The sequence below is a fragment of the Bos grunniens genome, chromosome 1 (genome assembly GCF_055505025.1).
Source record: "Bos grunniens cultivar Pamir isolate PY7600 chromosome 1, Bosgru_T2T1.0, whole genome shotgun sequence".
Lineage (NCBI taxonomy): Eukaryota > Metazoa > Chordata > Mammalia > Artiodactyla > Bovidae > Bos > Bos grunniens.
In genome coordinates, this window is record NC_141165.1 from 4,313,926 (window position 1) to 4,339,391 (window position 25,466).

Sequence of the window (25,466 nt, forward strand, 5' to 3'; positions counted from 1 at the left end):
ACGGCTCCCAACACCCCCAGGCTTTACCCAGCCCTCAGCCCCCAGCTTCTGCTCTCCTTCTGTGCAGAGGAGTGGAGAGGAGAGGAGGTGCCGCTGGAAAAAATCTGCCCCATCTCCCTGAAAGCGATGCCACAACTGGAATTGCCCCACAAATCTCTGACTTCCGGGCATTGAAACTCTCAGCTGTTCAATCACACCAACGGAGCTTACACTGACTTTCTGTCAAGTTTTCTTCAACTTGGCTCAAAATAACCTCTCACAAGTCTCAGCAGTTTTGTCCTGGCAAATTCTGAAATGCTACTCTAATTGAGGGATTGGCAAACTACATTCAAAATACGGGCCAAATCCGGGTGTCCTGGTAAATACCGTCTCACTGGAAAGCAGCCCCACCGATGTGTGCACATGCTGCCTAGGGCCATCCTCATGACAAAGGCAGAGTTCTGCAGCTGTAACTAAGACAGCTCGGCCCTGGGAGCCTGAACACTCACTCTCTGGCTCTTTAAGGAAAGGCTGCCAAACTCAACTCTGATTCCACCTGCCTCAAAATACAACAGAAAAAAGTACAGTCCAAGCCTGCTACATAAACTGGCTTTTTCTTCAAAACTGGCAAGGCTTTACTTTTCAAAAAGGAATTCTAACATGTTGGGGGCCAGAGTGAGGTACTCCGCCCATGGCAAAGGTCATGAGGAAGGAGGCTCGACATACGCAAAGGCGGGATTGAGCCTCAGGAGTCCCCCTGGAAATCCTCGAGCATCTACCCCCATTAACCAGAGCCTGCCTACTTTACTACTTTGTGCTCTCACCTACACCTCTGACTTTACAGGGGGCTGTCCCCCACCACCTCCTTCGGAAAAGGAGTTAACTTAGAGCTCCAGTTAATAATAATTCCTGGGCGTGATAAGAGTGTTTTAACCTACAAACTCCTCTGAAGGTTCTCTAGCCTGCCTGACAGGCTTGTCCGGCCACATGTGATTGCTCACAGCCTCCCAACCGTGAGAGGCACGAGATGCTTTAAACCTTCTAAAAACAGGTTCCTTAGAAAAGTTAGAAAACTATTAGTATAAGTATAATGGGCTGATTAGAAATTGTATTGGTGAAGGGTTTTTCATTTGTTGAGCCAATGTTTGTTGCTAAGTCTCCATATCCCCTGCCCTTACACACATTAATGAACATATAGAAGAAATAACTATTAACCTTTGATATTAATCGCGTTAGACCTTAGGCTAAGTAAATTCTTTCCTTAACTAAAACCTACTACACCCTCACCCTATAAGAAAGTAACTTTATTTGGGTGGCGTCTGTTTTAAGAATAATCACCATTGGAGAAAAAAGTGTTCTGACCACTGTCACAAGGAGAGGGTCATAAATTGTCAGCAGGCCCCCCTGGCCAGAAGATGATGTAACACCCCTAAGACCTCTGTATACATTTGTATGAAGCACCTGACTTTGATAAAAGTCAGGACTGCTGACCCCGTGTGACTTCTGCATAACATCTCAGTGTATAAAAGTAGACCATGGAAAATAAAGAAAGGGGATCAGTTTCTCGAAATACTGGTCTCCCCATGTCTCTTTCTCTCTCACTCTGGCTGAGTCTCCATCTGGAGCGTGGAACCCGCCATGCTTACTAATTATGCCTGGGCTTCTAAGATCCGACCAGGGAGGCCTCAGTGTCTCCTCTCCTTCGGGAGAACGGAAGGATGCCTGCGGCCTACATAAGTGGTGCAAACTTCTTGTCTTGAAGTTTTATTGGTCTCCCACATAAACCAAGCTACTCAGCCTCTTTTCTCCACTGAATTTTCCTACTGAGCTATCCTTATTCTATTACTCTTTATATCTTTAATTAATATCTAATTGAAGCTATTGTATCCTGACCCTCGCCGACGCCGTCCCCGCTTCAAATACCCTGGATCAGCCAGGGCTGGACCCCGGCACTAACAAATATCACATTTACAGAATCAGCACTTTTGTGTGTTCAACAAACCAGAAAAAGTATTTTCAGATTTACCATCAGTGGGAAAAGCACATTTTCCTACACATCCACGAATCTATTGTGCTGAACTACTTTTGCACAGACTCCTCAAAACACACGCACTTAAAGCTGAACCCACAAATGCACCACTCTTGGTCCCAAAGCAGTTTTCTGAAAGCAGAATAAGCTTGAAAAGTGGAGCCCAAATAATGCTCTCCTATATTAAATTCTATTATTACCACTAAAAATTAAACGATAGCAACAATACAATTTCTGACCATGTTTATAGAAGTAGATAATCCTTCTGTATATAAAATATAGTTTTTTAACCATTAGTTTAAAAATACCTATAAAACTAAGCTAAACACAATCCAAGTATTTGAAGAATCATTCAAAAGAAAAATCAAATATCTAATTTATGTTTTTAAAAGAAAACGGGGTTACTCACGGAGGTAACGGGTGAGGATCCTTTATTCCCCAGCCCGTGAACCCCTTCGGGTTGGTGGATTAGCCCTTCCGTGGTCTGAATATGGAGGAAAATCTGCACATGGGAAGGTAAGAGAGCTCATTCACCCTCCTTTCTCAGATGTCAGTGCTTTCTCCCTTTTGATGAAATAAGTTGTTCTAAAGTAGGGAGAGGAACAAGGACTTTGAGACATGGTGCCAAAAAAGAAAGAAAAGGCAAGCTACTCATAAAATTTAGGCTCTAAAGGAAGATCTCTTCCTAAAAGAGCACCCTAAACCTTATGCCTGTGAGGCCAGTTCCCTCCTTTGCTACAACACTCCCTTCATCAGAAACAAATCCATCCATTCTGACTTTAAAGGGAATGACTGGAGTATTTGGCTATCATCTTTTCAAATCAGTTGTCCCAAGTCACATTTGGAGAAGTTCTGGACAGAAATATAACAAACCTGCCCGGACTGTCCCTCAAAGGGATTCAAGCTCATCTAAAGCCCTTGTGGTAAGCCGGGCCTAACCGTGTGCAGACTGCAAGCTAGGAGAACCTGCCCTGGCCCGAGATACAAACCTCCTGGCGAACGACATCTGCAGTTCTCTCCAAGTGATCAGGTCTCCTTTTGGATTTCATTACACTTTAATAAAAAGTAAAATTAGGTTATTAAGTATTATCCTCCTAAAAATTAATTGCAGTATTAATTACTGTGACTATCCAGCACCTGTGACTGGAGAGGAACACCGCCCAGCACACAATGTGACTGGCTGTCCCGGGTACAATGGAGCACTATGGACCCTGGAGAACAGCCCCGGAGTCTATACACTAACTAAAGCGTACGCCCCACTGACAGCAGGCACAGTCAAGGAAGATGCTATGACTTGCCTCCCACTGTCTTCAGCAGGTCGGGGCTCTTTGAACACCCGCTGCAACGACACTGAAGGTGACCACTCACCTGCTCCGAGTGAAGTAGCGCAACGCACTGGGTGTTGATCTCAGTGGAGCCGCCTGAGTGCAGATGGTGCCCAGAGAGCCTCGCAGCAGCCTGGGGATCACGACCACCATGGTGCTTCCTGGCAGACAGCAAACTCAAAGTCACAACATTCCAAGAAAAAGGAGGGAAACATCAGACTGTCTTAGGGCCAGTGAAGAAGAGTTTGGATTTTTGTTGCTGATGTTACGAGCTGATCTAACAGCAAAATGATTAAAGACCTAGCTCCACCCTGACAAAACTGCTCCTGCTATTTAGAGTTGAGCCCACTGACCCCCACCATGCATGTGCACCAGTGATTATCGGTGCTGGCAAATATTCCTGTGCTCTATCGGTTTCCAAAATCTCTGACCGAGCTCATGTCACTGACCTTACGCTATCACAGAAGAGGACAGCAGATTCTGTAACTGCCTAGTAACTACATTCTGCCCAGAGCACCACGTAAGCCTGCAATATTTCTTATGAGATAAAGAGAAAAGGGCAGACAAATTTTCAAAGTTTCACAGCAATGAGAATAAACAGACTCCAACCACAGGCAGTAACATAAATGAGTAACACAAATACCTCAGTAAATGAAAAGAATGACAGAAAAGACTCAAAAAAGCACCTACACAAAGCACCTAGTCTACAAGTCCAGTCATACAAAGTACAAAAGCAGGAAAAAAATGAATCTGTGAGTTGGAAATCAAATTAGCAGTCACCCATGGCGAGGTGACCGTGACAAAGTTGTTTCTTAATCTGAATGTTGATTATATGGGTATTTTCATTTTGAAAAAAATTCCTCAAACACAAGAGGAGTTTCAGAGCGGTAATACTCCAAATGGCACCGTAATGATGGATCCACGTCATCATACGCTTGTCCACACCCACAGAACATACATCACCAAGAGCAGGCCGTGCTGTGAGACGTGGGAGGACTCTCCGAGTCAGTGCCGGTTCACCAATTACAGGTCGGAGATTAAGGCCCCACTCTGGTGGGGGCTGTGGACGGTGGGGAGGCTGTGCATGTGTGGGGGCAGGGAGTGGAAGGGAAACTCTGCACTCGCCCTCAATCTTGCTGTGAACCTAAAACTGCTCCCCCAAAATTTTGTCTTAAAAATTCAACCAAGCAGTCTTCTTAGGATTTATGTACTTCTATTTACATGTCAAATTTCAATAACAAGTTTAAAGAAAAAACAAAAAAAAAAAAAACAGAAAGATTCTCCAACACATCAAATTCTAAAAACTATTGCCTATCAGGAAAACCACTGATCGGGAGTCAGACGACATTTTTTTTTTGCTTCCTATCACTCTGTTTTTTCTCTGCTAATTCTTAAATCCTTCTTTGCTTACATGGGCTTCCCAGGTGGTGCTAGTGGTAAAGAACCCACTTGCCAATGCAGGAGACATAAAAGACATGGGCTGGGAAGATCCCCTGGGGAAGGGCATGACAACCCACTCCAGTACTCTTGCCTGCTGCTGCTGCTGCTGCTGCTGCTAGGTCGATTCAGGGTGTCCGACTCTGTGCAACCCCATGGACGGCAGCCCACCAGGCTCCCCTGTCCATGGGATTCTCCAAGCAAGAACACTGGAGTGGGTTGCCATTGCCTTCTCCCCTCTTGCTTAGAGAATCCCAAGGACAAAGGTGTCTAATCCTACAGTCCATGGGATCACAAAGAGTCAGACATGACTGAAGTGACTTAGCACGATAGCCCACTGCTTAGGATGGCCACTTTTAACAAGTTATATTGCCATATATATGTGTCCTTTCCTATCTTAGTTGACTTCAGAATAAATGAAAATGTATGTGAACGCTATTTCCGGAGCTCTTTGGGAGGTACTATATAAATGAATTGTAACGAATACAATGTTAGAAAATATTCAAGTGAAGTCTACATTCCTACTCCAAGGAAAGTGTGCCACATTTCTACACCACACTCACTATTTTAGCCCTTCATTTGACAAATATTTAGTAAGAGTCCATCATGTGGTAGGCCCTGGGGCCACAAGAACAAGACAAAGACCTTGGGGAGCCTGAAGCTATTTTAGAAGATCCAGACAGGAAATAAAAGTAAATAAATTGAGAGGTGACAATTATCATATGTAATTCGTTGAGTTACAACCAAATCATATTAAAAAGCCACTGCTTTCTAACTGGTCTTCGGATAAAAGATTTATTTCTTGCCATTGTGGATAAACACGCTACTTGCCATTTTTCTCTCTAGTAAAATGAAAGAAGTGAAAGGCCTCTTTCCACCTCACATAAAACGTAGCTTCTCTCCTCTGAATGTGCTAAACCCAAAATGGTATATTAGTCACTGAAAGAAAGAGGCAAAACTTACTTCAGAGGTCCATGAGAGTTTAGGAGCCGTTAAGTGTACAGCTGGCTGGCTGACATGCAATATTCTGGTCCTGGAATCACACCGAGACCTTTGGCACACACACGGGCTGGAGCAGAAACAGCACCATCCACTGAAACTCTCACCGAGGTCCTTCAACAGCAGAGACAACATGTAAGAACAATGTTTGGGAAGCTGTTCAAAAGCACTACCATCTCGGGACTTCCCTGGTGGCACAGCGGATGGGAGTCCACCGGCCAATGCAGGGGCGTGGGTTCAATCCCGGGTCCAGGAAGATTCCACGTGCTTAGGAGCAACTAAGCCTGTGGGCCATGACTACTGAAGCCTGTGCTCCTAGAGCCGACGCAACGAGAAGCATGTTCACAACCCCCGCTACCCACAACCAGAGAAAGCCCCTGAGCCACAACCAAGACCCTGCACAGCCAAAAATAAATAAATAAACAAACTTATTTAAAAAAAAAAAAAAAAGGAAACCACTCCTGTTTCTTAGCAGTAAAAGCAAAGGCTCATTGTAACAGGCAAGCAGCACCTCACAGCCAAGCTACTCTCAATGGCGCCCCCCTTCCATCCACTCCTCCTCATGTTCCCACTCTTCTCGTCTGTTTCTCTTGCTGCTTCTTTCATCTTTCTTGTTGTTTCACTGCTGAGTCAAGTCCGACTCTGTTGCGATCCCATGTCCTACAACCTGCCAGGCTCCTCTGTCCATGGGATTTCCCAGGCAATACTGGAGAGGGTTGCCATGCCCTCCTCCAGGGCATCTTCCCGACCCAGGGATCAAACCCACGTCTCTTGCATTGCAGGTGGATTCTTTACCGCTGAGCTACCAGGGACGCCCCCTCATCTTTCTTGAACCGTCTGTATCTCCTGCTGCTTAGGGTCTCCACCCCATGAACAACCAGACCAGTGGCTGGGCTGATAACAGGTACATGTCATTTGGGCCCAACCTCCCTGACAAAATTTAACTGACGTGCAGGCAAATATGGACACGCTGTTTTGGACATCTGTTGCTACAATAAGCTGCCTCATCTAAGACACATCTTTTAGTGATTATACTGTTTGATCTACTGCTCAACTTGAACTAGAAAACAAAGAAAACTTAATTTTTAAAAGCTGTTTTCTTTAAAATTCTACAATCTTGTTTTTTAACAATAGTAACCATGACCAAGAGTGCCACCTACTGGTAAATAAGGGGTATTTTATCAAACTGTGTTCAAAGTGCCTTCTAAAGCAATAAGGTATTTAAAGAAAAAAACCCATCCATATTTTGAAACACATCCAGTGACTTTATATACTCAATGAAAGTATTAGCTAACTATAGAAAATTAATATATACTAAATAATTTACTACTAGAGCTCATCAATGAATTTGGTAAAGTCCCAAGATGCAAAACTAATACACAGAAATCTGTTGCATTCTGATACACTAACAATGAAAGATCAGAAAGAGAAAGTAAGAAAAGAATTGCAATTACCATACATGAAAAACAATAAAATACTCAGGAATTAAACCTACCTTAGGAGATAAAGACCTATACTATGAAAACTATAGGAAGCTGATGAAAGAAATCAAAGATGACACAAACGGAAAGATAGACCATGTTCTTGGGTTAGAAGGATCAATACTGTCAAAATGACTATATTACCCAAGGCAATCTACAGATTCAATGCAATCTCTATCAAATTACCAATGGAATTTTTCACAGAACTAGAACCAAAAAAAATGTTTTAATTTGTATGGAAACACAAAAAACCCTGAAAAGCCAAAACAATCTTGAGAAAGAAATGCAGAGCTGAAGGAATCAGACTCCATGGCTTTGGACTATATTACAAAGCTACAGTCATCAAAAGAGTAGGGTACTGGCATAAAAACAGACATACAGATCAATGGGACAGGATAAAGCCCAGAAACAAACCCAGGCACCTGTGGTCAATTAATCTATGACAGAGGCAAGAACAAACAATGGAGAAAAGATAGTCTCTTCAATAAGTGGTGCTGGGAAAACTGGACAGCTACATGTAAAAGCATGAAATTAGAACACTTCCTCACACCACACAAAAATAAACTCAAAATGAATTAGAGACCTAAATGTGAGACTGGATATTATCAAAATCCTAGAGGAAAACATAGACAGCGCTCTCTTTGACAGAAATAGCAGAAAGATTTTTTAAAATCTGTCTCCTAGAGTAATAAAAATAAAAACAAAAATAAACAAATGGGACCTAATTAAACTTAAAAGCTTTTGCAAAGCAAAAGAAACCATAAACCAAATAAAAAGAATCTACAGAATGGGAGAAAATATTTGCAAACCATGTGACTGACCCACAAGGGCTTAATCTCCAAAATACACAAACAGCTCTACATAAAAAAAATAACCCAATCAAAAAATGGGCATAAGATTAAACAGACATTTCCCCAAAGACACACAGACAGCAGAAAAGGCACATGAAAAGATGCTCAACATCACTAATTATTAGAGAAATGCAAATCGAAACTACAATGAGGTACAACCTCACCCCACTCAGAATGGCCATCAACAAAAAGTCTACAAATACTAAATGCTAAAGAGCATGTGCAGAAAAAGGAACCATTCTACACTGTCTGTGGGAATGCAAACTGGTATAGCCTTTATGGAGAAGAGTATGGAGGCTCCTTAAAAAACTAAAAGTAGAGCTACCATATGATCCTTCAATCCCACTCCTGGACATGTACCTGGAGAAAATCACAGTTGAAAACATACACACACTCCAGTGCTCACTGCAGCACTGTTTACAACAGCCAAGACATGGGAGCGACCTAAGTGTCCACTGACAGACGAAATGGATAAAAATGTGCATAAAATACACAATGGAATATTACTCAGTCATAAAAAAGCATGAAATAATGCTGTTTGCAGCAACACGGATGGACCTAGAGATTAACAACTAGGTGAAGTCAGAGAAAGACAGGCATATGGTATCACCTACACACGGATCTAAAATGATACAGACGAACTTATCGACAAAACAGAAACAGACCCACAGACACAGAAAACAAACTTATGGTTACCAAAGAAGAGGGGGTATATGTTAGGAGCCTGGGCTTAACGTATACACACTACTATATATAAAACACGTAACCAGTGAGGACCTATCATATAACACAGGGAACTACACTCAGTATTAGGTACAAACCTATAAGGGAAGAGAATCTGATACATATACATGTATGTATAATATAACTGAATCCCTGTGGTGTTCACCTGAAACTAAGGGACACTGTAAATCAACTAGACTTCAACAAGGGCTTCCCAGGTGGCTGCCAATGCAGAAGACACAAGAGATGCAGGTTCGATCCCCTGGAGTGGGAAATGGCAACCCACTCCAGTATTATTAGCTGGAGAATTCCATGGACAGAGGAGCCTGGGGGGCTACAATCCAGGAGGCTGCAAAGAACAGGACACAACCGAGCATGCATGTACTCGTACTTCAATTAAAACAAAATTAAAACAATGCCACATTCAAAAAATAAAGTAAACAATACAAAACAAAAAGGAAAACACCTATCCGTATCTTGAAATGTGTCCAATGGTTTTATTCATTCAATGTAAACATTAATTAACTATACAAAATTAATATATATTAAGTAATTTTCAAAACTATACAAAAAAGAACATTCCATCAACGTTTGTATCCTCATTTGGGCCTTACCTCACCAAAAAGTTATTTTATTTCTGAAACAGAGAAAAGTATCATAAATACTAAATGAAACATATAGCCATTTAAGCAGTCCTACAAGCAACAGATTAAATTCAAGATTTAAAATGAACTATACTAGTTTCTGTTCAACAAGTACATTCAAATTATTTAACAATTACTGGGGCATCCAGCACTATTTTAGGTTGCGGAGACACAACAAAGAGCCAGACACAAGGCCTCTGCCGTTACACGAAGCTTTTATCACAATGTCTACGGCAGCTAATAAACAGATAACTAGAAGACACAGATTACAGTAAGTGTGCAAGGGAAATAAGAGTGATGGAGGTTGGGGAATATCAGGAAAGGTCTCTCTCAAGGAGTCTGAGCTGAGACCTGACGATGAGGACAAGTGCAGAGCAAAGGAGCAGAGGCCCCAGCACAGAAACAAGGCTGGTATGAGAGACGGAGCACAACCAGCCTGTCTGCAGGGCAGAGAGCCGGGGCCCGGGACAGATGAGCCACAGCACGGACAGTGCCAGGCCACGGCAGGCCGTGGCTGGGGGCAGGCCTCCTTCTAAAGGCGAAGGGAGGCGACTGCAGGGCTTGAACAAACCAGGGGAGGGGCGTGATCTCACTCACACTAAAGGGTCACTCCAGCTGCCTTGAAAAGAACAGACCAAGAGTTGAAGCAGGAAGTTCAGTTAGAAGGTGCCCTGCTAAGCTCAGACAGAATAAAACTAACACAGAAACAGATGAACAGGAACTAGATTTTGAAGCTAGAGCCCTATCACTTGCTGAGACAGGATGACGTGTGAGCAGGCAGTGAGAGAAAGAAAAAATAACCAAGAATGCCTCAAAGAGCAGGGACACACAGAAATAAACTCAGAGCTTGCACGGCACTTGCCGATTTAGAATCCCAGGTGCCGGTGAGGAGGCACAGGGGTTCTTGGCATTCAGAAAGGGGACCCGAGTGAAATACAAGTTACTGCAGAGTGTTGGAGTCAGAACCAGCAGAACCAGGCTCAGATCTGACTCCTTTCTGGCTTTCAACCTTGGGCCAGTCACCTCTTCCCCTTTTTAAATGGAAATTCCAAGACTACCTCACTGGGTTGCTGAAACGGGTACATGTCTGGGGAAACACCTGGCACGCAGGAGGATCACTAAAACAACCCAATCTAGAGAGGCAGCGGGTTATGTGCCAAAAACACAACTGCCCAGCCCGACCTACAACAACACTCATAAAACACAGCTGCTGTGACCTAAGTGTGACCTAGTTCTAAATTCAATCTCATGCTAAGAATTTCGGTCACTGTTGTTTTCCAAATCAGCAGCAGTACGATTTTTAAAAATTTATTTTTAAACCATAAATCTGTGATCACAAATGACCGTATAGCTACTATTAAACTTGCTTTTGTCATACTCCGAGTCCAAAGATATCTCATTATGAAACGTGTCCACTCTTTTCTAGGAATAAATGTAGTTCAGCAGTCACTGTTATGTTTTATTCACAAACGCTGGGTGGCGTAAAATAACGCATCCCGGGTTTTGCTACAGTTTTACTTTCTTCAGCACAGTATGCACTCCAACTGACAGATCCATAAGGGGACCCAGCTCTGGCCCAACAAGGGATGCGGCAACAGATGGCAGGAGGAAAGCAGCACGCAAGGCCAAGGGGACCCCCAAGTCATGTCTCAAGGGAACCGGCCCCACTCTAAAGGAAAATCTGAGCCCTCTTAGACTGCCAGAGCTGTCTGTTTAACCCAGCTCCGCTTCAAGCACCATCAGATCACAGATGGTACTGAAGGTCATGAAGACCCAGTTCTGGGCTCAGCCAGGCCCGAGTTCTCACCGTAGCTTCCTGCCATTCACTAGCTTGGCCCTTTTAGGCAAGTGTCTAAACCTAAGCCTCTAAACCCTCAGGTTTCCCAGTGTTGAAAATGGGAGTGATACCTATGCCTCATTGTTTTAATAACAGGATGCATCTAAACACCACTTGCTACAGGGTCTGGCACACAGTGTCAACTACTACTAGTAAAGTGGCTTGTTCACCTTCCTTTTTCTACTTGAGGTAATACATACTCAAAGAAAAGTTGGAAAATTACAAAGAAATTATAAAGAAAAATCACCCAACAACTCCTGTAACTTTTAGGATTACTAACTTCAGATTTCAAAATTCCTCAGCAAATTGTTTTTGACAGACCCAAACTGCTTCCTAAAAGGTCTACCAATGTATACTTCCATGAACCAAATATGCACCCATTTCCGGACCTTCAAAAACAACTCACCTTTATTCTGGAGGTACTTATGCTCAGAAGTACTAAAGAACAAAAAGATTCCCGACCTCAAAATGATCACTGGGACTACAATTCTGACACTATCAACTCTGTCCTCCTCTCTCCAAGAGGCTCCCTGGGAAAATCCTGGTCTACAAAGGCTTCCCCTGTGGCTCAGATGATAAAGAATCCGCCCGCAATGCAGGAGACCTGGGTTCGATCCCTGGGTTGGGACGATCCCCTGGAGAAGGGAAAGGCTACCCACTCCAGTATTCTGGCCTGGAGAATAGTCCATGGGGTCACAAAGAGTCGGACACGACTCAGCGACTTTCACTTCACTCACAGACACAGCGAGCAGCCTCTGAACTACACAGGCTTTACCAAAAGGGCTTTGCTGCTCCTTTGCTCAAAGCAGAAATCAGTCCAGTTAACCCGCAATGAGTCTAACAAACGTTTAACAAACACTTTCCAACTGCTGGTTAGATCTCCAATTAAGGAAAACACAATGTTTGTGAGGCCTCTGCCATATTCTATAAACCCTTTTAATGTAACTTCCAAATTATCTCCCAAAGACTCCTTTACCATTAGGTTTTCAAGCTTTAAAGGAGCTAAACCAGCTGGAACTTCAGCACACACAAAATTAATTCATGCAAACATTTGTGTATTCATAAATAAGCATAGGGAAGCGTACATATTTATTATGCATATGTATTATGTTAACATAAATTAAATATGGTACATGTGATTGCTGAACCACGTAAAACTCGCAATTTCCACGCAAAAGTAAAATGTTAGACCTGAAAGGAGTCTTGTAAATCATCTCTAATCCAACTCTTTTTCAGTCAGAAGAGGAAATAAAGCCAAAGAACATAAATATCCAGCTCCCAGATCCAAACAGTCATCTTCTGAGCCCAGATCTGCTTTTCAATAGGGCTTTTCCCCACTGCCTTCCTACTCTACCAAGATTTGAATAAATACTTAGTGATAGAGCAAAACTCCCATGAAACCCCACTTTGCCAACACAAGACGTATCACCTTTTATCTTCATTTCACTTTAACGTATATTAAGGCCTCATGGTATTATAATAACTCTGCGTGCTGATTCCATTTCTCTTTCAAAGAAGAAACTGTGGTTCGGCTCAGTTCAGTCGCTCAGTCGTGTCCGACTCTTTGCGACCCCACGCACGCCGGGCCTCCCTGTCCATCACCAATTCCCGGACCTGTGGTTCAACACCAGTTAAGTCATTCGTTCCTAGGCTTTGGGGACAGCCAGGCTCTTCATTTTCCAGATGTGCGATTTCGGTCAAGACATCTGACTCTCTGTATCTCCGTTTAAAGACTACTAACACGGAATGAATGACACCTAGATTCCCAGCACTGGTGGAAGAATGACACTGAGCGTCAACCCCGCGTAACAGACCTCGCTTGGTCCTTTCGACCACACACCTCACGGGCCTCTGAAGAGAAGCTGGGCTGAGGGAGAGGCCGGGCTGTACCTGGACAGCCGAGCGCGGCCCGATCACAAGCCACGCGCCGCTCGGAGCTTAAAGTCACTCGGTGAATCAAGACCTCAGCTTTCCGTCCCTCACCGGGGAGGTCCAGGGGGCTGAGCAGTTCCCGCCGCCGCCTCTCACCCCGCAAAGCGCTTTCCGCCAGCGGCGCCAAGGGCCGGGCTGACGCTACCTAGGCCGACCGGGGCCTCCTACGGAGTCTGCTTAAGGCCTGAGGCCCACGGACGTGAGACACGGGACACTACGCCTCAATCGGGAGTCTCCACACCGCCGCCACCCCCGCGCCGACCCAGCCGCTCTCGCAGCGCCAAGCTCCGCCCCGGCTCTGGAGAGCTTCCGGCGTCCCCGAAGTGACGCACAGGCGCGTGAGAGAAACCCACATGCCATTGGTTGCTGTCGCCCGATGGGCGGAGCGACGCTCGATCGACCCCGAGCCGCGAGTCCTATTCGCCCGTGTCTCCGCCCCCTAGAGCCGCCATCTCCATGGTGACCGCTGCCCGGTCACCCCTTTGGCCTGACTCCCGGAGTTGCGTCATTGTCTCTGCGCCGGAAGCGGGCCTCCGTGGGCCGGAAGGGGGTTCCGCGCGCGGGTGCTCTGTGAAGACTCCCGTGTGGGCGGGCGCCAGCCAAGTTGGCCCGGGGCTCCGGCCTGGGTCGGACCGCGAAGCTGAGAGACCTGTGCCGGTTCCAGTGACGATGGCGGTATTTCACGATGAGGTGGAGATCGAGGACTTCCAATACGACGAAGACTCGGAGACCTACTTCTACCCCTGCCCGTGTGGGGATAACTTCTGCATCACCAAGGTAACGGGAGGCTCCTCGGAGCGGGCGCGTGTTAGCTCTGCCGAGTTCCTGCCGCGGAGCCGCGCGGCTCAGAGTTATCCGCTTCCTTTTATCATCCCTTTCTGAATTCTACCAGAGTCGGTACTTTGCGCCGTCTGTGGTTCTGGTCTTCTCTCAGGCCTGAGGAGAGCGGGGAGGGGGTGGATGGCAGCGAGTACCAGTCTTCTCGCCAACCCCCGCCGCTCAAGCTTCCCCTCCCTAGGATGCGTTTTGGAGGAAGGAGTGTGTTTTTGTCTTCCGAGGTGGGGGTGGGTTTTTAGACGACTCAACCATGACTCACCCTCCTGGGTGTTTTTTCCCCAAGTGACGCTTCCAGGGAAGAATGGGGCTGGCGTTTCTCTCGGGAGGTGCTTTAGGTCCTCACGTGCCTTGTGGGTTTGTCCAGTGGTCATTTTTGGATGTGAGAGTTGGACTGTAAAGAAAGCTGCGCGCCGAAAAATTGATGCTTTTAAACTGAGGTATTGGAGAAGACTCGAGAGTCCCTTGGACTGCAAGGAGATCCAACCAGTCCATCCTAAAGGAGATCAGTCCTGAATATTCATTGGAAGGACTATGAATAGTCCAATACCTTGGACTCCAATGAAACTCCAATACCTTGGCCACCTGATGTGAAGAACTGACTTCTTGGAAAAGACTCTGATGCTGGGCAAGATTGAAGGCGGGAGGAGAAGGGGACAACAGAGGATGAGATGGTTGGATGGCATCACCGACTCGATGGACATGAGTTTGAGTAAACTCCGGGAGTTGGTGATGGACAGGGAGGCCTGGTGTGCTGCGATCCATGTGGTCGAAGAGAGTCAGACACGACTGAACTGAACTGCCTTGTGGGGAGGCCAGCCTCCAAGGAGCTTGCCCACAGAAGTGAGAGGGTTGGGGATGAGGAGATCACAAAGGGAAGGCTGCCCTGACCCATACGGTGTTTAATTTTATTTATAGGAAGATTTGGAGAATGGGGAAGATGTGGCAACCTGTCCTAGCTGCTCTCTCATTATAAAAGTGATTTATGACAAGGTAAGGAGTCAGGTTTTAAAACAGGGGGAGGGGGGAGAGGGTGCAAGAACCTTGAGCAGTCTGCCTGTGATATGTAAGTGCAGGAGATTGTTTTCTAATGGTGCGTTAGGAAAATGCTATATTTTAAAATGAATTTTAAAGAGCCATTCATGCTCCTGCTGCTGCTGCTAAGTCGCTTCAGTCGTGTGCAACTCTGTGCGACCCCATAGACGGCAGCCCACCAGGCTCCCCCGTCCCTGGGATTCTCCAGGCAAGAACACTCGGGTGGGTTGCCATTTCCTTCTCCAATGCATGAAAGTGAAAAGTGAAAGTGAAGTTGCTCAGTCGTGTCCGACTCTTCAGGATCCCATGGACTGTAGCCTACCAGGCTCCTCTGCCCATGGGATTTTCCAGGCAAGAGTACTGGACTGGGTTGCCATTGCCTTCTCCGAGAGCCATTCATAAGCAATTGCAAATTAAAATTTTGTATTATATTGTTACTGAAAATTTTAAAAGCTCAATTTATTAACTTTTTTTGGAAAAGGCAATAAACTGTTCTTTATCTAATGAATCTTACTGGGATTACTTATTTAACAGGAAAATGATCATAAAGATTAATTGAAAGTCTTTATTCCTCCATTATTTAATAAGTAATTAGAATCGTTCAGAGTTCCTGGACTTATTTTGAAAGGAACAGTTTTATAGTATCTCTTACCTGACTTGTATACAGAACTCTGTATTATCTTGTTTGAGCTGTGCCATAGTTGGAATTTTACAATTTTCATTTTAGTCTTTAACGTCCTGTTGTTTTCATCCAAAGATGTTGACAATAGAAAACAAATGTTGTGAGTGCCCCCTCACCCCCAGCTTTTGGTCAGTACTTTGAATGGAGTCTTAAGAGACTTAACATTGTATTTTCTGAGTTTGTTGTGTTTGTTGTTGTTGTTGAGATATAGTTGTCCCATAACAGTGCTTAACATTCTTAAGGATAAATTCTAAAGTGCTTATAGGCAAGGTGGGAACAAGACAGACTCCTGACAGAAACAGGCTGTAACTTAGACTGTACTTTAGCCGTTTACTGGTTTATTCTTGATTTAAATGTGTTCTGAAGAAACAGAACCAGACAAGGGTGAGCATGAGTGCTGCTGTGAGGAGAGACTGCGGCCTTAAGGCGGGTGATCGTGCGCTGAGGCTGCTGAGTGGCATCCCTGGCCTCTCCCCACTCGGTGCCAGTGGCAGCCCTCAGTATGTCAACCCAAAACGTCTCTACACATTGCCAGATGTCCCCAAAGATACAAGTAACACCTCCTTCCCACCACCCATTGAGACCCCTGTGTTAGAGCAAGAAGGCTGTTTTCAGAGGTTGAGAACATGGAGCCTCATGTTGATGGTGGACCATAAGTTCCAAAGAGCATGGTGGGAGGGTTCCAGGTGCTGGGCAGGAGTCAGAGATTGCCAGGGACAGAATAAGGCTGGTCCTTAACAGGGGTCAGACTACAGGAGATGAGGGGTAACCTGGGAGGCAGAGGTTTCTGGGGGTGGCTGGCATAAGCCAGGAGAAATCATCAGAGGTTGAACTTCATTTACAAAGAAGCTAGTTTACAGATTATCTGTGTTGGGAAACATAAAGAGCTACCCACTTTAGTTGGAACAAGTAATTTGAAGAGAACAGGTATTTGAGTGACCAAATATTGAAGAAGTAGTAGTGCAAGTAGTGATTAATACAGAACCTTAAAACATGTGTTTTGTAAATGTGATTTCCAAGAAGTGGGAGCTCTGTAGTGAAGATGGACATGTTTGTTTATAAGGTAAGGTGTGTGCGTGCTAAGTCACTTCAGTCGTGTCTTCCTATGTGATCGTATGGACTGTAGCCTGCCAGTCTCCTCTGTCCATGGGATTCTCCAGGCAAGAATACTGGAGTGAATTGCCATGCCCTCCTCCAGAGGGTCTTCCAGACCCAGGGATCAAATCCACGTCTCTTACCTCTCCTGCATTGGCAGGTGGGTTCTTTACTACTAGAGCCACCTAAGATAATAATATGGTGCATTAAATATGAATTTGGGTCTAAAAACTGGGCAAGATTATTCAAGATTATATTTCTGGTGCTGACTTTGACCAAGGATGAAGTCATAGAGCAAAGGAAAAACTTAACAGAGCAAGATTGACTGTGTAACAAAATGAAATCTTACTATTGATGCATCTGTGACACAGACACTCAGTGAGTAATGTAATTTCTTGTTCTGTCTTAGGATCAGTTCACGTGTGGAGAGACAGTCCCAGCCCCTTCCACCAACAAAGAACTAGTTAAATGCTGAAGAAGATTTTTAGGTTCTAAAACCTGAACTTGGGGAATGAGGCAAGCTGGAAAAGTCTAATTCGGAGTCACTGGCTTCTTTACGGGGACAGTCCTTTTGTGGTTTGCTGTTCATGAGAGTCTGGATTCTTTCCATCGGGTGCCAAGTTCACCTCCAATTGAAGAAGCAAGTCCACCACATGACATGCCTGGATTTTGTGCTCAAAACCTTGAATTGGAAGTGTTTCCATCCAAACATAAAAGAAGATAATTTCAAATCAGTGCTTTTTTCCCTCAGTTTTATTTTTATATCTTTACACTATTACTTCATTATCTGACAACAGCATCATCTACCTCAAAGCATTAGGTTTCTTTAACTTAAAAAGATTTTTATTTTAATCACTTAAGAAGATTTTTTAAATCAGCCCTTTCTATGCAATTTGACGTCAGCTCTTTGCTGTTGTAAACTGAAGGAAGTCAGTTGCCTCTAGTCTGTTGGGACTGTGCCTTCTACTCCCTCACCACGCTGACCTTCGTCAGGGATCTGTGTTCTGTTAAACGTGCCACTTCATTATGCTTCATATACTGGGTCCTGGTGGTGGTGCAAAGAAAAAATATACTGAGCTCACAAAGTTAGTGAGTTAAGAAGAAAAGTCAAAAAACAAAACAGTCAAAGGATATGGACTTCCCTTATCAATATTCTGCGTTTTCCTTGAAAATCAGGACAAGATAAAAAACAGCCAAAGGAAGTGAAACTGGTAACAGAACGAGAAGAGAAAACTATGCCTACTTAGTTATTTAATTAAATGCTTGAGTGCTTTTTCGAGATCAGTGCAACTAATATTTCTGTATCTGGCCTCTTGTGTGTGTATTTGTTTTTCGATAAGGCTAATGAGATTTTACTCTAGACGGGTTAACGTCAAGTCTTCGTGGCTGGTGGCTGTGCTTTCAGCACTACTACCAAATCAGTCACTAGTCCTAAAAGGTAAAGCTTTGATAACAGCCCTTGTATTTACTAAGGATGAACTTGAAAATGAGATGCCTGTTCTAACTAAATATGCCCTGAGGGCAGATATGTGCTGCGCTTAGTCGCTCAGTCTCGTCTGGCTCTTTCTGACCCCATGGACTGCAGCCCGCCAGACTCCTCTGTCCATGGGGATTCTCCAGGCAAGAATACTGGAGTGGGTTACCATTCCCTTCTCCAGGGGATCTTCCCCACCTAGGGATCGAACCCAGGTCTCCCGTATTGCAGGCAGATTCTTTACTGACTGAGCCACCAGGAAAGCCCAAGGGCATATATAGTAAGCCTTTATAAGCTATAGCCACACATACATTCACTCTTGCAGAGAATTGTTACCCTGGAGAAAAAGAAAAATACAAAGATAGGCCATTGGTCTTCTTTGCCACAGCCATGAGAGTAGCAAGAAATAGAATCACTTGCATGGAAATTCCAAATTTCCCTTTAGGTACACACCTTTGTTGTGTGTACATAAAATTAACTGATGTCTGGTGGGTTGTTGTGGAATTGGCTCCTGCAATTAATGAGAAAAATAGCTTGCCAGAATGTGAGCATTTTATTACTAACTGATGAATGTTTTATACACTCATTGGGGGTTTAAATTAAAACAGGCCAGTGGCCTTTTTTCTCCTGCCAATGGCATAGCTATATGAAGCCATTAGACTGAGAAGTAAATCACCAAAAATTGTATGCCAAAACTGCTTGGTGCATTATATGAAGTGTACGGTGTGTTCTTGATATGTTGAGAAATCACTGTCGGGGACACCGACACCCCAGAAGTCATCCACAGTAGCTTTGAAACCAGTGGTGGCTCAAGTGAACAGAGCAGGGTGTGTGCTAACTGGTGGGGATGAATTACAAAGAGAAAAAGACTGTCCCACACTCAGATCTGATGGTTTGGTAGATACCGATAACCAATGATGAATTTCAAATAAGAACAGACATCTTTAATGTCACCTCTGCTGTGAGCGTAAGAGCAGGAAGAAAAGGTGCCCAAGTCCAAACGTCCCAGGAGACAAGCCAGTGGCACTGGTGATGAGTGATATTCAGGAATGTGATCACAGGCATGATTTCATTCCCGAAAGCAACTGAGTCACTACATTGGTTAACCACAAAGAACACATCAGGATTTAATCCTATGTTAAGCAGAAGGTAAAACCAGGGGTCTTGCAGATGTAACTAGGGTTCTGTGGGGTCCCTTGCTTAGCTTCACAGACATTTCAGAGCCCCTCTGAGGCCTGGTTTGTAATCCAGCTCTGTGACCTGCTAGCTTTGTAATCTTTGGCAAGACCAGTGGGTTCCTCGTCTGTTAAAATCGGGAGACTGAATCCGGGGATTTCTAAATTCAGTACTGTAATTTCAGGCTTCGTAGTGTGCAGGAGCTGGAATGGTAATCGAAACCTTTCTAATCTAAACACTAAGATGACTTACAGAGGAAGACACTTCATTCTTCAGTAACTCCACATCAGAGGATTCTGCAGATAATTCAGTGTACACATTCAGAAACCCTTTTCTTGAAAGCCCCCAATATTTTTGATAACTGTATATACTAATTTATTACCAGTTTAAACTATTAGCATGCTGAATAAAGTCAGATTATTCACATCCATTTGTTTTCATGTGATTTTTCCTCCCCTAAATACCAGCATTATGTACTTTATAATGTGATTATATATGAGATGGAAAATCTTTAACCTGCTTTGGGACTTTGGAGGTAGGTTTCTGTTGTGGACAATACAGTTTTTAAATAGGTTGCCACTATTACTACAGGTTGGCCACATGGGTATTGGTTCTGGATTTTTAATAGTTACTTGGGAAAAAATAAGCTTTGGATTAAGTGGCAGTAAGGCAAATATAGCTGACATTCTTAGGTGAGTGATTCAGTTTCTTGCTGGGAAGGAAGGTTGCTGCTTAAGACATGGTAATTCTTATAGTGGTTTAAGAGCCCAGCTCTGGTCAGGACACGGGTTGAATCTCAGTTCCTCCACTGTGATCTTGGACAGGTTTCTTAGTCTTTGTGTATCTCTATGCCCTGGTCTGTGAAATACAGGCCATAATGGTGCCTTTTTCCCAGGGTTGCTCTGTGGGGGCAACAGACCCACATTCAGCAGGGGTCTGTGGAATGCTTGCCACTATGAAGAAGCCAGGTAGGTTTCTGTCATCATGGAGCTTACCTGCAACAAGAGGAAATAAGAGAACAGGCTGTGTTTAGGGCCCAGGTGATGGGATACAACTGCCTTTCTCAAGGGCAGACTGAAGGCATCTCAGTCTGATACCTTTTCTGAGACCTGAAGGATGAGAATGAAACAGTCTCGTAAAAATGACTACATTAGCTAATGATGACAACATTCAATACTGCCTGTTGTATATGCAAAAACAAAAAGGTTACCTATTCTGATGCAAAAGGAATTCATTGTTTTGAGCACTGACAACATTATATGAAACATGCAAAGTATTGAACACTCTCCGCATTTACTGATCTCTGGCGTGGGTTTTGACAAGCCCTCACTGTGGTTCTGATGCAGCTGAAGCTTGAGAACCACTGGTTGAGCACCGGTGTTCAAACCCAGCAGCTCACTGGAATCGCCCGAGGAGCTTCTGAAACTGCTGCCCATTGGTTTACGCTTCTGTTGCTGCGCCAGCACCACACTGTTTTGATGACTGTCGCTTTGTGGTATAGTCTGAAGTCAGGGAGGTTGATTCTTCCAGCTCCATTTTTCTTTCTCAAGATTGCTCTGGCTATTCGGGGTCTTTAGTGTCTCCCTGAGAAATCTGTATGCAGGTCAAGAAGCAACAGAACTGGACATAGAACAACAGACTGGTTCTAAATTGGGAAAGGAGTACCTCAAGTATATTGTCACCCTACTTATTTAACTTATATGCAGAGTATATCGTGAAATGCTGGGCTGGAAGAAGCACAAGCTGAAATCAAGATTGCCAGGAGAAATATCAATAACCTCAGATATGCAGGTAACATCACCCTTATGGCAGAAAGCAAAGAGGACCTAAAGAGGCTCTTGATGAAAATCAGAGGAGAGTGAAAAAGTTGGCTTAAAACTCAACATTCAAAAAACTTAAGATCATAGCATCCAGTCCCATCACTTCACAGCAAATAGATGGGGAAACAATGGAAACAGTGACAGATTTTATTTGGGGGGGGGGGGGCTCCAAAATCACTGCAGATGGTGACTGCAGCCATGAAATTACAAGACACTTGCTCCTTGGAAGAAAAACTATGACAAACCTAGACAGCATATTAAAAAGCAGAGACATTACTTTACCGACAAAGGTGCATCTAGTCAAGGCTATGGTTTTTCCAGTAGTCATGTATGGATGTGAGAGCTGAAGGCTGAGCACCAAAGAATGATGCTTTTGAATTATGGTGTTGGAGAAGACTTGAGAGTCCCTTGGACTGCAAGGAGATCCGTCCAGTCAATCCTAAAGGAAATCAACCTTGAGCATTCATTGGAAGGACTGATGCTGAAGCTGAAGCTCCAATACTTTGGCCACCTGATGTGAAGAACTGACTCATTGGAAAAGACCCTGATGCTGGGAAAGATTGAAGGCAGGAGGAGAAGGAGACGGCAGAGGATGAGATGGTTGGATAGCATCACCAACTCGATGCACATAAGTTTGAGCAAGCTCCAGAAGTTGGTGATGGACAGAGAAGCCTGGCGTGCTGCAGTCCATGGGGTGGCAAAGAATTGGAGATGACAGAGCAACTGAACTGAACTGTTGCCATACATTTTGTGAATTTTTTTTGTTTTAGTTCTGTGAAAAATGCCATTGGTAATTTGATAGGAATTGCTTTGAATCTGTAGATTGCTTTGGGTAGTATAGTCATTTAGACAATTTGAGTCTTTGAAGACAGCCTCTTCAATAAGTGGTGCTGGGAAGACTGGACAGCTATGTGTCAAAGAATGAAATAGAACACTTCCTAACACCATATGCTATGCTAAGTCACTTCAGTCATGTCTGACTCTGTGTGACCCCAGAGACGGCAGCCCACCAGGCTCCCCCGTCCCTGGGATTCTCCAGGCAAGAACACTGGAGTGGGTTGCCATTTCCTTCTCCAATGCATGAAAGTGAAAAGTCAAAGCAAAGTCACTCAGTTGTATCTGACTCTTAGCGACCCATGGACTGCAGCCTACCAGGCTCCTCTGTCCATGGGATTTTCCAGGCAAGAGTACTGGAGTGGGGTGCCATTGCCTTCTCCGTCCTAACACCATACATAGAAGTAAATTCAAAGTGGATTAAAGGCTTAAATTTAAGGCCAGAAACTATAAAGTTCTTAGAGAAAAACATAGGCAGTATACTCTGATATAAATCACAGCAAGATTCTGACCCACCTCCTAGATTAATGGGAATAAAAACAATAAATGAGACCTAATAAAACACTTTTGCACAGAAAACTATAAACAAGATGAAAAGACGCAAATGAAACAACTGACAAGGGGTTAATCTTCAAAATATATAAGCAGCTCATACAGCTCAATATCAGAAAAACAACCCAATCAAAAAATGGGCAGAAGACCTAAACAGACATTTCTCCAAAGAAGACATACAGATGGCCAATAAACACACGAAATGATGCTCAACATCTCTAATTATTCAGCTCAGTTCAGTTGCTCAGTCGTGTCCGACTCTTTGCGACCCCGTGAATCACAGCACGCCAGGCCTCCCTGTCCATCACCAACTCCCAGAGTTCACTCAGACTCACGTCCATCGAGTCAGTGATGTCATCCAGCCATCTCATCCTCTGCCGTCCCCTTCTCCTCCTGCCCCCAATCCCTCCCAGCATCAGAGTCTTTTCCAATGAGTCAACTCTTTGCATGAGGTGGCCAAAGTATTGGAGTTTCAGCTTTGGCATCAGTCCTTCCAATGAACACCCAGGACTGATCTCCTTTAGAATGGACTGGTTGGATCTCCTTGCAGTCCAAGGGACTCTCATTATTAGAGAAATGCAAATCAAAACTACAATAAGGCCCCTCTTCACACCATTTAGAATGGCCATCATCAAAAAAATCTATAAACAATAAATGCTGGAGAGGATGTGGGGAAAAGTGAACCCTCTTGCTTTGTTGGTAGGAATGTAAACTGATGGAGCCATTATGGAGAGCAGTGTGCAGATTCCTTTAAAAACTAGGAATAAATATACCACATGACCCCACAATCCCACTACTAGGCATATACCTGGAGGAAACCACAATTCTAAAAGACACATTCACCCCAGTGTTCATTGCAACACTATTTACAATAGCCAGGACATGGAAGCAACTAGATGTCCATCAGCAGATGGATGGATAAAGAAGATGTAGTACATATTTACAAAGAAGTATTACTCGGCCCTGCTGTGGACAAGTTGGGGCGGGGAGGAGAGGGTAGGATGAACTGAGAAAGCAGTGTTGAAGTATATCCACTATCGTGTGTAAAATAGATGGTGTTGACTTAAAAAGGAGTTACAACCCAGAAGTTGAGAGTTACATTTTATTTGGTGGTCATTCTTAGGACTTCAAGCCTGGGAGACAGCATCGCAAGTTACACTGAGAGAACTGAGGAGGCAGGCGGAGGAGGCAGTTTAGGTTTGGCAGCAAAGGGGGCAGGTATTCTGGACATTAGAGATTATTGTTAATTAAGGAAAACCAGATCCCTGAAACTAAGGAATTTAGCGCTCGTCTAGGTATGGGAAGATGCAAGCAGTGATCTCAGTGATTCAGTGATCTCACTGACGTCACTCCTTTCATACGCGTCTCAGCTGTCTAGGGCCAGCATCCTGCTTTTTTATTTTTCCCATCCTAGGTCCTCACTTACCGCAGGGAGTGGCGGCAGCCGACAGCTGCTGGATCTCAGGCATTGTTCTCCCTTTTGGGTGCCCCTTGGACTCAGAAGTTTATGTTTGGAGGCCTGAAATCACAATGATGTGACATCCTTGTTTACTGATTCGGCAGGAAATATTCCATTTCACAGTAGTTGTTGAAAGTTGGTATATAACACAGGGAGCCCAGCATGTGATGACCCAGAGGGGTGGGATGTGGAGAGGGGATATGAATATATATAATTATGACTGATTCTCTTTGGTGTACAGCAGAAACCAACACAACATTATAAAGCAATTTTCCTCCAATTAAAAAAGAAGATAAAACTGCGGCTCAAAAGAGGCTGATTTACTTGGTCTAGGTACAATTATCAGGGTTTGTAGAGTCTCCCTGGTGATTCTAACGTGCCAGCCACATTGTGAACCACCAGACTCAGCGGGAAAAGAGAATTCACAATCATAAAGTAAGAAGGATTCTGTTTTTTTCAATGGTCACAACTTGTTTGCATGTGGAACAGGCGTGTAGGCTCGCTCGGCCACCTGCTTTTATGTCCAGGCATGCAATACACCTTAACAAATGCCTGCAGAGCCCACGCTGGGCTATTGACCCCGGTAGGAGAGCCTCAGTCTGGGCGGGCTCTGAGCTGTGCCCCAGGCTTAAACAATCACGTTTTCCCAGCACACACTTGGGCAGCTGATTGCACACCCTACAGAAGTGACAGCTTCTGCAGGTGTAAGTAATTAGGAGTCCTTTAATCCATCTGAGGGTGCCTGCCATTCCCTTCTTCCTACAGAGCAAATTGTTCATGATTATATATTTGACTGGGAAACAATTTTTCAAATTATTCCTCTTTAAGGGTATAAAACAAAGGACACATGAAAAAGAAATCACAGTTAAAAATACTGTCCCCTAGCTCACAACATGCTTAAAATGCAGGAGGGATACATCCAAGGAAGGCAGCCACCTCGGTCTGGCAAATGAAGGGTATTTGATGGGGAAGGGGTTCCAGACAAAGCGACTCCCAAATGGAGTGAATGTCTAGTAAGGGGTGGGGTATCCTATTAAGTGGCCCTGAGCCCAGACACTGCTTCGGGGGTCAACACTTGGGACTGCAACAGGCAAGCAGGACCCAGTCCCCAGGCAGAGATTTGAGGCCAGACTTCATTCTTTGTTCTTGGATAGGGCCGAAGTTTTTCCGTTTGGGCAGTGATTAATGCCAAGACTGAGGGTGTGGAAGAGGGGAAACACACTCTTAATAGGCACCTCCTGTGTCCCAGGCTGTGTCCGTGAAAGTGG

General features: G+C 44.3%; 2 protein-coding genes across 51 annotated transcripts in view; one reads left to right on the forward strand and one right to left on the reverse strand.

Annotated features, from left to right (window-relative positions):
• Positions 1 to 13,537, reverse strand: part of OXNAD1 (oxidoreductase NAD binding domain containing 1) — a 51,949-nt gene extending 38,412 nt beyond the window's left edge. For 8 of the 48 annotated variants that reach the window (XM_086393971.1, XM_086391479.1, XM_086392755.1 and 5 more), the window contains exons 1-5: positions 12,735 to 13,537; positions 5,734 to 5,883; positions 3,377 to 3,494; positions 2,998 to 3,061; positions 2,418 to 2,510 (exon numbers count right to left, since the gene is read on the reverse strand). In XM_086393971.1, the coding sequence (XP_086250097.1) occupies positions 2,418 to 2,510; positions 2,998 to 3,061; positions 3,377 to 3,486 (267 nt within the window). In that variant the 5' untranslated portion in view covers positions 3,487 to 3,494; positions 5,734 to 5,883; positions 12,735 to 13,537. Of the gene's footprint in view, positions 1 to 2,417; positions 2,594 to 2,997; positions 3,062 to 3,376; positions 3,495 to 5,733; positions 5,884 to 12,734 lie in introns of those variants that run through there. The other 40 variants (XM_086392502.1, XM_086394330.1, XM_086391973.1 and 37 more) reach the window with 18 other exon arrangements.
• Positions 13,538 to 13,772: 235 nt separating this feature from the next.
• DPH3 (diphthamide biosynthesis 3) lies at positions 13,773 to 19,959 on the forward strand. Of its 3 annotated transcripts, XM_086394930.1 has the most exons (4): positions 13,773 to 14,014; positions 14,990 to 15,064; positions 16,155 to 16,440; positions 17,293 to 18,177. In XM_086394930.1, exons 1-4 carry the CDS (start codon positions 13,907 to 13,909, stop codon positions 17,349 to 17,351), a joined length of 528 nt encoding a protein of 175 aa, XP_086251056.1. In that variant the 5' UTR covers positions 13,773 to 13,906; the 3' UTR covers positions 17,352 to 18,177. The 3 variants fall into 3 exon arrangements, with proteins under 3 accessions (XP_086251056.1, XP_086250883.1, XP_086250969.1); XM_086394757.1 differs by lacking the exon at positions 16,155 to 16,440 and having other exon boundaries at positions 17,293 to 19,959; XM_086394843.1 differs by lacking the exons at positions 14,990 to 15,064; positions 16,155 to 16,440 and having other exon boundaries at positions 17,293 to 19,959.
• The last annotated feature ends 5,507 nt before the right edge of the window (positions 19,960 to 25,466 follow it).